At 41.7% G+C, this 16841-nt stretch overlaps 1 protein-coding gene across 5 annotated transcripts in view; it reads left to right on the plus strand.

The window, feature by feature from the left end:
• The window catches only part of SDCCAG8 (SHH signaling and ciliogenesis regulator SDCCAG8), a 205974-nt gene that overhangs the window by 22153 nt on the left and 166980 nt on the right, over nt 1–16841 (plus strand). For all 5 annotated transcript variants that reach the window (XM_070401360.1, XM_070401363.1, XM_070401361.1 and 2 more), the window contains exons 5-8: nt 3358–3483; nt 8578–8715; nt 12398–12462; nt 15489–15677. In XM_070401360.1, coding sequence (XP_070257461.1) covers nt 3358–3483; nt 8578–8715; nt 12398–12462; nt 15489–15677 — 518 coding nt within the window. The remainder of the gene's footprint in view (nt 1–3357; nt 3484–8577; nt 8716–12397; nt 12463–15488; nt 15678–16841) is intronic.

Here is a 16841-nt window from a genome sequence, read left to right on the forward strand (position 1 = left end):
AAATATACATCTATCAACAAGTGAATCTAAAAATCAAGTGAATAAATAATCTGAACAGAATAAACTGGTGATTATAATAGAATCAGGGGCATAGAAAGGGAGTGGACTGACTATTCTTGGGGGGGAAATGGGTGTGGGGGATGCGGGAAGAGATTGGACAAAAATCGTGCACCTATGGATGAGGACAGTGGGGGGGGTGAGGGCGGCGAGTGGGGTGGGAACCGGGTGGAGGGGAGCTATGGGGGGAAAAAAGAGGAACAACTGTAATAATATGAACAATAAAGATTTAATTAAAAAAAAAAGAATTTTGTGAGTTTATTTGAGCCAAACTGTCGATATATGCCGGGAAGCAGAACCTCAACGAATTGAGATAATGCTCCGGAGAATGAGGAGTTTATACCTTGTTTTTATGAATTTAAAAGGAAAATACTTAAGTGGGTTACATGAAATTCATTGGTGATAGATTCAGGAGGTGGGAGAAAATAAAAGGGGTGGCGAAACCCCTGGGATAGGATAAAAAGTGAAATGATGGACATATGCTTCTTTTACACAGATGGGTACAGGATAGTTTTACATAATTAACAGTTGACAATTAACTTGATAACAATAACAACGAGGGAATGTCCTGCTGCCATTTGCTGTGCCTTGAGGGGTCGAAAAAAAAAAAAAAGGAAGTTACAAGTTACCCAGACGTCTCCCAGATATATTATCTTAGAGGCAAAAAGACAGTCGGGCTCAGTAAAGATCTAAGTTGATCTTTGTCAGGGAAAATACTGGCATAGGACATGACTAAGCACCATAACCTGTTTGTAGTTGAGTATTTAATTTTCAGACCACCTTTTGTGGTTATTTTAGATCTTTGAGTTGGCACGCCCGCCATGCAGGCCTTCCCTGAACTAGTCAGGTTAGCATATGGCCCCTTTCGTCCACAAAAGGAACTGAAGGAAGTGGACATTTTAGTGTGAGATTTCATGTTTGTTTGGCTGGGAGTTAGGCTGTGTGTGCTGTCTGCTGTTGCTGTAGGTGGCAGAGGCCAATATTGCCTCTAGTCTCTTGGCTTTTGTCTCTTTGGTGCCGTAGGGCTTCCCTTGGGGATTCTTCTAGAATGTGGTGTAAGATGCACTGTTATTTAGTGCATTCCCCTGCCATTACATAGGAGGCCCTTTGATGTGGTGGTGGCCCTGGGAGCCTGGGAAGCAGCGTCGGTCCTGTGATTAGGGCTCAGGTTTTTAGTCAGCCTTGCCCCTGGCCATGACTTTCTCAAGTGTCCATCTTCCCTCCCTGCAGTGAGACAGGAAGGCTGGAGGGAGCCGGAGATGGGTATCTCCCTCCCCAGGCCGGTTAGGACCGGAGAAAACCAGTTAGTTAGACTCTGATAAAATAGTTCCTCCTCCGGCAGGCGGTTAGGGAGAACAGAGGCTCTGGGCATATTTCAGAATGGCTGCGTCCCCTCTCCTCCACAGGGGCTTGTTCTCTGGTCTTCGCTGTAAGAACCTGGTGTCCTAGAGATAAAATTCACAGAGGTGTAGGATTCCCCCCAACACTGGGTCCCTCCGGAGTTTTAACGCACAGCCTTGTCTACACTGAGCATTTCATCAATGACACATTACGTTTCCCAGCTCAGTGTTACCTGGGGTTCAGGGCAAGCAGTCTCTTCTTGTGGCGTCTTGTCCTACGAAGTTTGAAGAATAAAATTGGTGGACTAAAAGATTTTAAATAAAGATGTGGAAGATTTTTGGAAGCATATATAAACTCTCCCCAAGGGAGGGGTCCTTAAAGGGGATCCCCTTGGAGGGGCACCTAATGGGGAAAACCTCTCTCTCTCTCTCTCTCTCTCTCTCTCTCGTTCAGTTTCTCTGAGTCTCTTAGTCTCCGGGTTTATAAATGCTGGGAGCTCTTTGTCTCTTCAGGACCCTTTCCAATTGGATCCTTCCTTATGTCCCCCGTGCTCTCCTAATTGGTCCCTCTCCTGCAGGATATCCCTTTCAAAGCCCACCTGGTGCCCCCCTTCCTGCTCCCCTTCTCTTGAACATTCCTCTATCCTCTGTGCATGTCCATCTCCTCCCCCATGGGCCCCTTCTCTGATACTGCCTGTCCTGTCTCTAAAATTCTCTTCACCCACACTCATTCCCTGGTGTCTGCTCAGAGGCTTCAGCTCTGGTGGGTTGTGGTTTCAGGAACACCTGTCTGTCTCCAACATGGCGGGGAAAAAAGTTTTCCCTGTGATTTCAGTTCTGATGATTCTAAGAAGAGGGGTTGATTTTTCAGCTTGTTTAGCTCCTGTTGCGAAGGTGGGAATGATATCTTCTAAGCTTATTAAACGTCAGACCAAAAATTGGAAGTCTGCAATGTTTTTTAAATTACAGCTTTCAATTACACTTTTGGTTTTCTTTTCTGAATAGAATAATTGAATGGAATTTGCATATGTCACAGAATAGTTTTTGGTACGCTAGTAATGAAGATTAAGAATTGTACCATCAATGTATTGATAATTTTTGGCATTTTTCAGAAAATGAGATGCCATTCAAGAGCTATTCTAATTGTTATTTATATGTCATTCCCCATATTATACCCTTCAAGACTAATAAAAAACTCTTTCAGAATTTTCCACCAAAGTATTTCACTCATAATTTCCCTCCATCTGCCTACCAGTTCACAGATAATCATTGTAACTTTCCAGGCCTTTTAATCTCAGAGCCCTTTGTTGACTATTTAGTCCTATGACAGTTTTCAACAAGTTATTGGTATTCAAGCATCTATATATATTAAAACCTAAGCGACCTTTACAACGGGTCCACCAAACGACTGGTTGACTGGTCGCTATGATGCGCACTGACCACCCAGGGGCAAACGCTCAACATAGGAGCTGCCCCCGGGTGGTCAGTGTGCTCCCACAGCCAACCTCCCCCGGCTGGCCAACTTCCCACAGTCCCTCCCCCCAGCCGGCCCCAATCAGCCCAGATTGCCGGCCAGATCAAGGGACCCTGCCCGTGCACGAATTCATGCACTGAGCCTCTAGTGAGTAATAATATATCTTACCTTAGTTTTCAGCAGTCTACCTCATTCTTGAAAGTCTTTTAGATAACCCCTTTAATTAAAGCCTTTCTCTAAGCCTTAATCCCTTGGAGAAAAAAATTGTCAGAGACCACACACTTCTATGAAAAGGCCATTAGCAGGCCCTCTACTACCAACCTTATCTTTGTTAATTAACATTTGTTTGTATAAATATAATTATAGTACTTCAGAAAATGGAGAGAGCATAAGTCTTCCATGCTTTATTATACCATGTTGGATTGTCTCGTAATCAACAAATAAAAACGCTTCATGTGTTTGATGTCTGTTTCTGCTTTTCCACAGGAGGAACTCTCTGGAATGAAAAATAGGATACAGGTCGTTGTGCTTGACAATGAACGGCTCCAACAAGAGCTGAAAGCTCGAAGGCCAGAGGAAGCAATGAGGGAGCAAACTCTTCTGGATGCATCTGTGAGCATTTTTAAAAACCACAATTGTATTTTAGTTTGAGTGTTCCCTCCCATCTCCTTCCCGGCCTTCAGAACTGGTTCAATTTTCTCCTTGAAGTTTGGCAAAAGGACTCTGCCTACACTCGCTTGGGGCCTCAAACATTAAAAGTCCCTGGTGTGGGATGAATGCGCAAATGAAATGATGTAGCGATGCCTACACTCCACTCCGGTTTCCTCTCTGAGCATTCATTCCATTCATGTTTTTTCCGTGTGGAAAGAGCAGGGCTGGAAGCAGGAAGTGTGTCATAGGGGAAGGTCCCTGTTAAGTCCAGAAATTGTTCAGGACTGTCACTTTGATCTCTGTTATATTTCTCTAAGTTTTCCTTGAGCTCTGAATTCCCATTGAGTTTAGTTAGCAGCCCGGTGAGGCAGAAAGAACACTGGCCTCAAGGTCCAAGAATCAAACTGGTCATCTTCCCCTCGTCTCCAGTAAACTAGGTGCTTAGCAAATGCTGTAATTTAAAAAAATATATATTTTTATTGATTTCAGAGAGGAAGGGAGATGGGGAGAGAGATAGAAACATCAATGATGAGAGCGAGTCATACCATGATTGGCTGCTGCCTGCACGACCCCTACTGGGGATCGAGGCTGCAACCCAGGCATGTGCCCTGACTAAGAATTGAACCTTGACCTCCTGGTTTACAGATCGGCACTCAACCACTGAGCCATGCCCACCGGGCGGCAAATGCTGTAATTTTAAAGAGCTTTCAAATACGGCTTTAACCTCATGGGCCCTCTTATTTATTGGCAATTTGAGAAGAATCACCTATATTAGCAGTTCTTGGTCGTTACTGTGAAAAACAATCACTTTGCTTGTTTTTGGATGGTGTAGACCAGTGGTTGGCAAACTGCAGCTCGAGAGCAACATGCGGCTCTTTGGCCCCTTGAGTGTGGCTCTTCCACAAAATACCACGTGCAGGCGCGCACATACAGTGCGATTGAGACTTTGTGGCCCATGCGCAGAAGTCGGTATTTTGTGGAAGAGCCACACTCAAGGGGCCAAAGAGCCGCATGTGGCTCTCGAGCCGCAGTTTGCCGACCACTGGTGTAGTCCATCCCCTGAGTTCTATCCCCTGAGAGTCTGATTCGTTTGGTCTGGGTTGAGTCTCTAAGTTAAAAATGTGGAATTTTGACAGGTTGAGTCTTTGAGTTAAAGATAGGAAATTCTAACAAGTTGCCTAAGGGCTTCTAATTTCAGAGGACCACATTTTGAACAACAGAGGAGTAAATGATCTCTGTAATTCTTAGGATGATATTTAAATAGTGTTTAAACTTAGAATCTCCTTATGACTTGTCACAGAGATACTTGCGCCTTGAAAATGTTCCCCAGTCTTGCGCTGGGATGCAGTTCATCAGAGCTTGTTCTGCTTTTTGTGACAAATTCAGCTTTCCATGGGGAAGTTTTGACATTTGTCTGTTGAGCTTTACTTTGCAAGGGCTTTTGGTGGTTTTGATATAATTGTCTTTAGTAAATTCATTCTGTGAAGAAAACACATGTCTTAGTGTTTTACCTCAGTGCCCTCTGGCTCTTGTTGGTGAAGTGCTGGGTTTTTTTATAATTGTATTTCCCGGGTCTGAGGTTTCGTTTATAATCCTTGACTTCTGTTTGTTAGAATTTGCTATTTAGAAGTAGCTGATTGTGTTGACTTTGAATAATGAAGTGAGCTGATTTTTCTGCAATTGCATTTCAGCTTATGCTCAGCAATTTTCTCTCCATTGTATCATTGTACTGTTAATATAAGTAGTTAAAATTCCATCTTAGTTGCTTATTATTTTAGTTTTTTAAATATATTTTTATTGATCTCAGAGCGGAAGGGAGAGGGAGAGAGAAAGATAGAAACATCAGTGATGAGAGAGAATCACTGATGGGCTGCCTCCTGCAAGCCCCACACTGGGGATGGAGCCTGCAAACCCAGGCAGGTGCCGTGACCAGGAATCAAACCCCGACCTCCAGGTTCACAGGTTGAGGCTCAACCACTGAGCCACACTGGCCAGGCAGTTGCTTATTATTTTAATATCAATTTGAAGATGACAGCGATACAAAAAGTACTTAGAAGTAGCTCATTGAAATATGTGTATATTTAACAGGTATCTATATATTATTTTGCTTTTCTTCCAAATGTGTAGACCATTGGCAAACAGTGACTCCTTTATTCATCGTTTTCAGTATTTATACAGTGGCCAAGAAGTGGGAGAAGGGGAAGTGAAGGGAGAAAGGAACTTAGGCAGACAAGTGAATCAGAGGGCAAGAGAAGTGAGTAACGCAGAAGGGGAAGGAAATGATGGAAAAGCACATGTGCTTGGCCGTATGAGCAAAGGAGACTTGCTGAAGAAAACTCCAGCCACAGTGAGAGAGAGAACAAACTCCTGGAGAGGGTTTGTTTTTTCTGCACATTCCATGAGCTAAAATGTAATACAGATGTTGCAGCCATAGTTGCAGATGTGCCAGGTGACCTGGAGATCTATTTAATGTTAGTCATCTGTGTCATTTTGTTGTTCCAGTATTGTCACCCCCACTTTTTACTTGTGTAGGTGAATTGAGGCATTTCAGCAACCTATGCATGCTGCTGTATTAAGAAGCATATGTCACCCAGCCAGGGTGGCTCAGTGGTTGAGCATCAACCTAGGAACCAGGAGATCAGGGTTCGATTCCTGGTCAGGGCACATGACCGGGTTGCGGGCTCGATCCCCAGTAGGGGGGCTACAGGAGGCAGCCGATCAATAATTCTCTCTTATCGTAACTGTTTCTATCTCTTACTCCTTCTCCCTTCCTCTCTGAAGCAATAAAAATATATTTAAAAGAAGAAAAGAGAAAGAAAAATATGTTGTAATATAAAGGAAGCTTTTTAGAGTATCAAATATAAACAGATCAAAAGATAGTATCTTCCTTTTTTCCTCTGAGCTCTTTTTAATGAGTCTGTTGCTATGTAGATGGTAGATCTTGCCAAAGTCCTTGTTGTGGTTTTGAATAGAGATTTTTCAGTGCTTCTTAAGGCCTTCTTTTGAAGAATAATTTAAATAGTTATGTAGCAATAATTAATATTTATTGATGACTGCATGGTTCTGATGGTCCAGGTACTATACCAAGCACTTTATTTACGATATATATATATATATATATATTATTTATTTATTTACGTTATATTATTTCAGCTTTACATTAGCCAGCCAGGCACTGTTATTATGTCTATTTTCAGATGAGTCAACTAAGGTGCACAGTGGTTAAGTAACAAAGTAACTTGTCTAATGTCACAAAGCTAGAAAACAGCAAAGCTAGGACTCAAACATGAGCCCAAATCCGTCCGCCTGGCCTGGAAGTATTCCGTCTGTCTGCAGAAAGTAGGAATAGCTTTTCAATATCGACCAAACCATCTGAGCTCTTAGCAGAGTGTCTGGACATAGTAGGTGTTCACGGAAATGTCTGCATTAATCTGCCCTTCCAGGAGAATATGGAACACAATCTCAGAATTCTACTTTGTGGGAATGCCATTCACCACATTCTAGCCCGATCTGACACTGCAGCATAGTTCTGTGGGGGACCTCTCCTATCTTGTGGGCACTACCGTATTCTCTGGCACTAGCAGGATGTCAGTTTTTATCTGTTGAGTTAATACTGTGAGTATTTCAGTCCTGGTTGCACACATTAAATTACGCAGATCTGGGGGCTGCTGATGTCACTGAATGAGAGTGGGGCCTGGAGGTGGAGATTGACAAGTGGACCTGTTTTGTGTCTTTGATTAACCTTGAGCCAATATTTAACAGTGTTTCAAATGAAAAGCCAGGTATCTGGCTTATTTTTTAAAATATATTTTTATTGATTTCAGAGAGAAAGAGAGAGGGATGGAAATATCAATGATGAGAGAGAACACCATGGGTCGGTTGCCTCCTGCAGGCCCCACACTGGGGATCGAGCCCGCAACCCGGGCATGTGCCCTGACCAGGAATGGAACTGTGACCTCCTGGTTCACAGGTTGACATTCAACCACTGAGCAATACCGGCCGGGCTGGCTTGTTTTTTTAAATGATCAGGTTTTCTTTTTGAAATATGAGTTTGCATTCACACATGGTATCAATGGGCTGGAACTGGTGGTGGCTGCTTCATTTGGAGGGTTTGTCGTGGTCCTTACCACTCCTTTGTATGCCAGCCATGCAGGCTATGTCGGTTCTGTTTGTCACCATGCATGTTTTACTTACTGAAGGTAAATATTTGTGTTTTTCTGCATAGTGGTTTAGGGCATGGATCTGGAGCCAGATGGCCAGGGTTCGGATCCTAGCTATGCCACACATTAGCTAACTTCCTGCCTCTGAAAGTCTTAGAAAGGTACTCTCCGTGACTCAGTTTCCCCATCTGGAAGATGGAAATAATAATGAAACTTGTAGGATTGTTGTAATGATGAAATGAGTTACAATATGTGAAGCTCATGAACATTGTCAGGCACCTAGTAAACACCATATGATCTAACAATTATTAGTCACGCCTTTGTGTAATGTGGAAAGTGAAAGGCAAAGTAAGCTAGGGCTGTGTGTTTTAAGAGCAAATTAATTTGTTGTCTGTGACACCCAGCCCTCTCTGCTCATATACATGACTGCCTGTACCTGGAGGAACTTGATTTTGGAGTGCTTGTGGAATAGAACCCTGAAGATGTAACATGATTATTGATTTGTAGTTGAGAAGCATCTGCTTTTTAAATTCTTCCATCACAGATAAGAATCAGTATTCTGCCCTAGCTGGTTTGGCTCAGCGGATAGAGCGACGGCCTGCAGACCAAAGGGTCCCGGGTTCAATTCTGGTCAAGGGCATGTACCTTGGTTGCAGGCTCCTCCCCGGCCAGGGCCCTGAACAGGGCTCATGCAGGAGGCAACCAATCAATGTGTTTCTCTCACATCCATGTTTCTCTCTGCCTTTCCTTCTCTCTATCTCTCTCCCTAAAAATCAGTGGGAAAAATCCTCAAGTGAGGATTAATAAAAAAAAAGAATTAGTATTCCATTTGTAAAGCATGCATGTTGATGTAAAGGGCAATGTTGATTGCAATTCCTGGCACATTTTATTTTAGGGAAACACGCAGAATTCTTGGATTACAAGAGGTGAAGATTCTGGGGTTCAGGAAGCTGTCAAGAAATTTTCCCACGGTGATGAAAACATTATGAAGACCTCATCTGCTGGTGAGGCTGAGAAGTGGAAGCTAGAACTGGTGAGTATTTGAGTGTTTTTCTGTTGATGCATCTACTTTTTTTGTAGCTTTTTATTAGGGTAAATATACAAAACAGAAAATTTAGCATTTTAATACTTTTAAAATTTACCATTTTAACTGTGCAACTCATTTGCATGAAGTACATTCACAGTGTTGTGCAACCATTGACACTATTTTTAGAACTTTTTCATCATCTCTCACTCCCCTAAAGCTAAGCAGTATCTTGATTTTAATGAGAATTGCCTAAGCACAATCCTTAACCTTTCCAGTTGATTTTTGCCTATCTTTTCAAACATTATGTAAATGGGGTCAAACAGTATATAATTTTTTGTGTCTGGCTTATTTTATTCAACATTATGTTTGTGAGGTTCATGCAAGTTGAATGTGTGGAAGTTTGTTCATTTGCATTGGGGGGGGGTCTACTGTATGAATATACTACAGTGCATTCATCCATTGAACTATTGATGGATATTTGTATTGTTTCCAGTTTGGGGCTATTGTGAAAATTGCTGCTGTGAATATATGTCTATGGTATGCACTGCACGCATTTATGTTGGGAATGTACCTTGAAGTGGAACTGTTGGTCTTAGGGTGTATATGTATGTATGTATGTATGTATGTATGTGTATGTATATATATGTTCAAGTTGAGATTAGGGCAAACTTTTCCAAGCGGTTTTTATCAGGTTAGACTTCTACCAGCAGCCTATGAGTGATACCGCTGCTCAGATTCGTGCCAACACATTATATTGTCTGTTTTTCAGTGGGCTTGTAGTGCTATCCTATTGTTATTTTATTTGCATTTCTCTCATTACTCACATGATTGAATATCTTTGATATGTTTATTAGTCATTTGACCACCTCTTTTGTGAGGTGCCTGTTCAAATATTCTGCTCCTTATTTTGAGTCACCTGACATTGTGTTTTGAACTTCTTTATATATTCTGGATACAAGCCCTTCGTTGGTTATATCTGTTATATTTTCCCATTCTGTGGCTTGCCTTCTACCTCTTGATAGTTTTCTTCCTTTTTCCCTCCCTCCCCTTTCCCTCCCCTCCCTACCCTTCCTCTCCCCTTCCTACCCTTCCCCTTCCCTCCCTCCCCTTCCCCCCTCCCCTTTCCCTCCCCTCCCTACCCTTCCCCTCCCCTCCCTACCCTTCCCCCCCTTCCCTTTCCCTCCCTCCCCTCCCTCCCTTCCCTCTCCCCTCCCTACCCTTCCTCTCCCCTCCCTACCCTACCCCCCTCCCTTCCCTTTCCCTCCCTTCCCTCCCTCCCTTCCCCCTCCCCTCCCTCCCCTCCCCCTCCCCTCCCTCCCCTTCCACCCCTCCCTTCCCTTTCCCTCCCCATCCCTCCCCACTGTTTTGCTTCCCTCATTTCCTAGGTTCTCATTGCTGGTATAAAGCACACACTTTTATTTTTGTATTTTGACTAACCCCACCTTCTTTTGATTGGTGGTAGCATAGTGTATTTTTGTTGTCCTTTCACTTTTAACATATTTGTGTCTTTATATTTAATATTTCTTGTGGCAAACCTAGAGCAGAATTTTGCTTTTTTATACAATCTAACTATATTTGCCTTTTAAATGTGATTATTTACACACCCGGGTTTAAATTCACTATCTTGCTATTTGGCTTCTTTTACATATTTTTTAAGTCTTTATTGTTGAGAGTATTACAGATGTCCCCCGCTTTTTTCCCTTGCCCCCACCACCCAGTTCCTATCCTGCTCTAGTCCTTCACTGCCCTATTGTCTGTGTTCATGGCCAATGCATATGTACATGTAAGATCTTTGGTTGATCTCTTCCTCCCCCCCTCCCCCCTTCCCTCTGAGATTCATCAGTCTGTTCAATGTTTCCATGCCTCTGGTTCTATTTTATTCAACAGCCTAAACCCAGGATTATTGTTTTAAACATATTTTTATTGATTTTTTTTTGAGAGAGAGAGGAAGGGAGAGGAAGAGAGAGAGAGAAACATTGATGAGAGAACATTGATTGGCTGCTTCCTGCATGCCCCCTATGAGGGATGGGGCCCAACAGCCTGGGCATGTGCCCTGACTGGGAATCGAACCAGCCACCTCTTGGTGTATGGGACAGTACTCAACCACTAAGCCACACCGGCTGGGCTAAACCCAGGATTATATTTAATGACTTTTTCTCCCCATATCTATTCAATGTTAAAATTCTGTCAATTTTTCTTTTATATAGCTCTATACTAAATTCTTTCTTTTTGTTTTTTGGGTTTTTTTTTTGTTGTTGTTAATCCTCAACCGAGGATATTTTTTCAGTGATTTTTAGGGAGAGTGGAAGAGAGAGGGAAAGACAGAGAGAAACCATTGATGTGAGAAAAACACATGGTTACCTCCTGCACGAGCCCTGACCAGGGCCCGGGCTAGAGAGGAGCCTGCAACCGAGTACGTACCCTTGACCAGAATTGAACCCGGGACCCTTTGGTCCGCAGGCCGAGGCTCTATCTACTGAGCCACACGGCTAAGGCACATTCTTTCTTTTTTATCTTTACTGCTTGATTACGCTTGTTCACATGTGTATCTCTTACCTATGTATTTGCCATGACTTCTTTATTGGTCTCCCTTTTTCCACACTTGAGTGATTTAAGATTCAAATCTGATCAGGAGTTTTCAGTGTCCGTCCAATGCCTCTACTATGTGGAGACTGCGTGAGCTGTTTAGATAAAGGTCTTACTGTTTTTATATTTTCCGTGGCCTAACCTCCCTCTTTAGCCATCTCTACCCACTCTCCCACCCAGTGTTTTACATCTCCAGCCCCTGTGCCTTCTGCTTTATAGGAAATGAGGCTTCTATGTCATGAAGTTTCCTCTGCTTCTCTTTGGTTCAATTACAAATTCCTGTAATTTTACCTTCTGTATGCCTTGCTAGCATAAATTATATATAATTGAATGTTCCGCTGTCTTTCTGTTCCTTCCTAGACTCTAAGTTAGTTCCCTGAAGTTAGAGGGGTCTTCATCTTAGATACCCAAAATGTGTTTGTTGAATGAAAGAATAATAAACTGGGGCTTGTAGAGTTTGATTGATCATCATGTGATCCACAACTTCCCTTCATCATTCATCCAGTTGTATGTCATGCACACATGCCTAGTCTGTGCATATTTATTGTATGTGAAATACATAGCAATCCCATAGGGGGTTCCTCATTGACCTTGTTGATTATAATTGGTTTTTCCCAGCATCACACTTTAAAAAAAGATATATATTTTTATTGATTTCAGAGAGAGAGGGAGAGGGAGAGTGAGACAGAAACAATGATGAGAGAGAGTCATTGATTGGCTGTCTCCTGCATGCCCCACAGTGGGGAGCAAGCCCACAACCTGGGCATGTGCCCTAACCGGGACTCGAACAGTGACCTCCTGGTTCATAGGCCAATGCTTAACCGGGCCCAGAGTCACACTTTTTAAAGAAAGACCTGATTTATGCAACATTGAAAAAAAAAACTTTTTTGTCAGTAATTACCATTTTATGACTCAGTAGTTCTGTGCAGGTGTCCATCCAATAAATACAGGAATTTTTGGTGGGATGGGGAAAGTGTTTCCAGAGAGAGCACATTATTTTTCCTCCTGCGGAAAAATATTGAGCTTAATATTAATAATTAGAATTTGCTTACAAAACACAGGATACAGAAGAAATGTACTTTTTTTTTTTTCTTTTCTAAAGGAGAGGCTGAAACTTACTTATGAGCAAAAGTGTGAAATCCTGGAATCTCAATTGAGGGTTTTGAGGTAAAGTATCATCATCCATAGAAAGACATAGCAAAAGCATAATGAGCTTGAGATATATTGGAGTGTTTGCTGAAATCCCAGTTTAGTCACTATTAGAAGTGCTTGGCGCCATTTTGCTTGTGATACAAGGCATTTTCTCACATTGTTAAAGGGTAACAGGGAATTAAATGGTGAAGTCCTTTTTCAAATGTTATTTCAAATCACTGGGAACTAAATTATAAGTTTTGTTCTTTCATCAGTTGTAAGATATTTGTGTTTTCTGCTGGAAATAAGAATCACTAGCTGCTCTTACAGAAATTAAGCTTTCAAAATAGTAAAAATAAAGCACTAAAGTTTTCAAATTACATGTAAGAGATTTTTCCGTTATCTACTTTTCTTCATTTAATGTTAAAATTGCAACAATAATATAATAGTTTGAGTATTTTTGTATACATGGTGAATTTGTGTATACATAATGAATTTTCATGTACTAGTACTTTTTGATATGTTTTCAAAAATCCAAATAAAGCCTATATATTATAGACTAATCATTATTGATTGTTAGATATTCATTATCCAAGAATTTGAGTGCATCATTCTCTGTTTTGAGCTAGAAAGTTGTTTCTTATACAAAAAGATACCAAGAATTCTTTTTTGTGTGTTAAATATTATTTTAAACAATAGTAATGAGATATTTTCAAATCAAACGAACTTTAAAATACTTTAATAATTTTATTTTATTTATTGAAATACTGTTAATGATGAACTTATTTTAATAGTCCAATTTGAAATAAAATTTAAAATCTCCAGTCCACCTATTGTCTAGATACATAACTAGAGTTATACTAAGAACTAGAACACACAGCTTTCCCTGCACTGTTATTGTTCAGTTATCTTTTAAAAAAAATTATTGATTTCAGAAAGGAAGGGAGAGGGAGGGACAGATAGAAACATCAATGATGAGAATCATTAATCGGCCGCTTCCTGCACGCCCCACACTGGAGATAGAGCCTGCAACCCGGGCATGTGACCCGACTGGGAATCAAACTATGATCTCCTGGTTCCTGGGTCGACGCTCAACCACTGAGCCACATCGGCTGGACTTGTTCACTTATGGTAACATGCTCCTATGCTTGCAATTCCTTATCCTTATTCATTATTTCTGCAGAGATTTTTACTTTTTCATGAAGAAATTTAATGTTTAAGAAATGGTCATATTTTTGTTTTCTTGCTTTTTATCTTTGGATATATATTGTGTTTTGATTCTTTAGTTTTTAAAGTTTCATTTCTAACTCATTATATTTATGGTAACGTGATTTATTTGGTCTCATCCAGAATTCAAATATGGCATCTTTAATTACATTAAAACACCACCTTACACTGAACTAGACTTGGCTCCCTGAATCCTTCTGTGTTCCTTTTTAAATTTATTTTCTTTGAATAATATTTAAGATCTTAATAGAGGCATTTTCTTAAAGAAAGAAAGAAAATCGCTACTCTCAGAAACTCTGGCTTTATGGGAACTGTTTATTTTTACATTTATTCCTTGCCATTCTGCGTAACCAGACCACTTGAGTTTTTGAACTTGCACCTGTCACAGACAGTCAGGGAGGCCCTTGTACTTCCAGATGTGCTTCCAAAGACCCTTTCATAAAGCCTCGGAAAGTCAGGCTTTCCTTCATAACAGGGAGCTTATGTCGGAGATATTATCTTGGGATTGGGCAAGACCAGTGCCATTTATTTTTTATTTCAGACGTCATGAGATTAGCTTTTCCAATCTCAGATTGCCTGTGGCTCCTCCCCTTTCTTCCACTCCCCCTGCCCCCCCACCAGGCTGCCCCAAAGCCCCAGGTCCTGAGAGGTGAGGCAGCGTGCCATGGCCAGGTGTCTTAATTATCAGCTTCTCCTCTGTGACAGTGAGCAAGTTGGGACAGCTATAGATCCCTGAATATAATACAGACTGGCAACAGAAAGTAGACTAAGCCAGCCCAGCCTGTGTGGCTCAGTGGTTGAGCGTTGACTTATGAACCAGGAGGTCATGGTTCAATTCCCAGATCAAGGCACATGCCCAGGTTGTGGGCTCTATCCCCAGTGTGGGGCGTGCAGGAGGCAGCCAATCAATGATTCTCTCTCATCATTGATATTTCTATCTTTCTCTCTCTCTCTTCTCTGAAATCAATAAAAATACATTTAAAAAAAAAATAAAGTAGACAAAGCCAGAGATAAAGTGCCTGTGTTTAGCCCCCTAAGAACTTAAGGGCAACTTTCTCCTTCTTGAGCTAGGAAGTTTTTTTTACACAATAGGGAAGAGAAGTTTATGCCAGGAAGCTCAGTTTCCCAAGGTGACTTTGCAAAACTAGGAGAAAAACATCATCCAAGGATAATCCCATCAGGTCAAAACAAACAGCCCCCAATTTCTCAGCCCCTCCCCTTATTTAGCAAGCTGCCTATTTCCAGCTAATGCCTGCTACTTATGAAGTCTTAAGCCTGCCAGGTTCCACATAACTTCCTCCCATAGCCCACTGTCTCTCACAACTGCTCTTTGTAGAACTTTGTGGTTAGAAAACTTTTCAATGTGCAGAAACATGGGCAGTGATAGGACCCATGTCCTTTATGTGATCCTGTAAGGAACTCTCCATCAAGTTTAAGAGGTTAACACTTGAAATGGGGCATTTCCCTCAGTTCAAGGATGTTGTGTTGTCACCCACCCCTCTATGAGATGACACTAGGTAGAATTTGCGTTTGTAGCTTACGTTTGTTCTGTGGGTCATATAATATAATAGAGTGGGATCCTGGGAAAGGAGGGTCAATATCACCCGCAGACTAATTTTACAAGAACTTGGGCTAATTATTTAATATATTCAAGTCTCCTTTTATTCAGAGTACCAATTAGGATAATCACACCTCGAATCCAGGGTTGGGGTTAGAATTCATATGCAAAGCACCTCAAAGGTTCACACCCATAAATAACAGTAATAGTTATGACTCTGCTGGTGCGTTGGCAAGTACTGTAGCCATTTACTGAATTTTCCTCCCCTTCTTTTTAGGAAAGACTTAGCCGAATGTCAGAAAAACTGTGAAGATCTTAAAGGGCGACTAAAGCACAAAGAGTCTGTTCTTGCTGCCCAGGCTTCTAGCCGCGTCGGTGGGCTTTGTGTGAAGTGCGCTCAGCATGAAGCTGTTCTTTCTCAGACGCATAGTCATGTCCACATGCAGACCATCGAGCGGCTGACCAAGTAAGTGTGCCTCCCCCTGTGGAGTCTTCGGTAACACGGAGCGTTGTCTTTCCAGGGGCATCGATTCTTCTATCCCGTGCTAAATCCCTAACCTGAGGTTCATGGGAAGCTTCAGGTCAACTGGGTTTTAAAAGGGTCCTTCAGCCCTGGCTGGTGTGGCTCAGTTGGTTGGTTGTCCCAGGCACTGAGAGGTCTCTGGTTCGATTCCCGGTCAGGGCACATGCCTGGGTTGAGGGCTCAAACTCCAGCAGGAAGGGTGTGTGTGTGTGTGTGTGTGTATGTGTGTGTGTGTGTGTGTGTATGCGCGTGTGCACACAAGAGGCAGCTGATGGATGTTGATGTTTCTCTCTTGTTGATGTTTCTCTCTTCCTCTTCCTCTCCCTTCCTAGCTCTCTCAAAAATCAATAAAAACATATTTAAAATAAAAAATAAGAAGAAAAGATTCCTTCATGGAGCTTTCTTGAAAACAGAATAAACGAGTTCTGCCAACTGTGGGTAACATGGACAAGTCATTTTCGCTCTCTTGGTTTCAGTCTCATTTTGAAGTGAGAAAATTGAAGTAGATGGTTTTACAATTCTGTTCATGTCTGTGGCTCTGTAATTGCAAATCCAGCACTACTCTGGACAAAGCTGAGTTTGAGAGGAATTCTTCATTGCCACCTACATTGGATTTGCCTGCTGTAGCTTAGGTGGAGTGAGTTATTATCCTGCCTTCATCACGTGCCCGTTGTGAAAAGTGTCCTGAGTGCATTGGAAGAAGGTCCCACTATTAATTAATATTCCAGGACGGACTAAGGGCAAGTTGCAGTGAGCTTTTGTGTAATCACATTTCTAACTGGGCTGACACCCTGCAGCTCTCTGCCTGCATCTACTTTTGTTCTGTTGTCACTACTTTTCCTGTGAACATTTTATTCCTGGGAAGTTGAGCGTTATTATCTATAATAACAAAAGCATAATATGCTAATTATACCGGACGTCCTTCCAGATATAATTCTGACCATGGAAGTATTAGAAGAAAATTTAGAAAGTATCTTTATAGCCTTGGGCAACTTGAAGTTCTCAGTATGACATGAAGAGTGTAAGTTGTGAAGGGAAAAAAGGGTACATTTGTCTTCATTCAAAAAAACTTTCTTATGATACAATATTACAAATTAAGTGAAAAGA

The sequence above is a fragment of the Myotis yumanensis genome, unplaced genomic scaffold (genome assembly GCF_028538775.1).
Source record: "Myotis yumanensis isolate MYYU_CA2020_CCGP unplaced genomic scaffold, mMyoYum1.0.hap1 SCAF_22, whole genome shotgun sequence".
In the NCBI taxonomy this organism is placed as follows: domain Eukaryota; kingdom Metazoa; phylum Chordata; class Mammalia; order Chiroptera; family Vespertilionidae; genus Myotis; species Myotis yumanensis.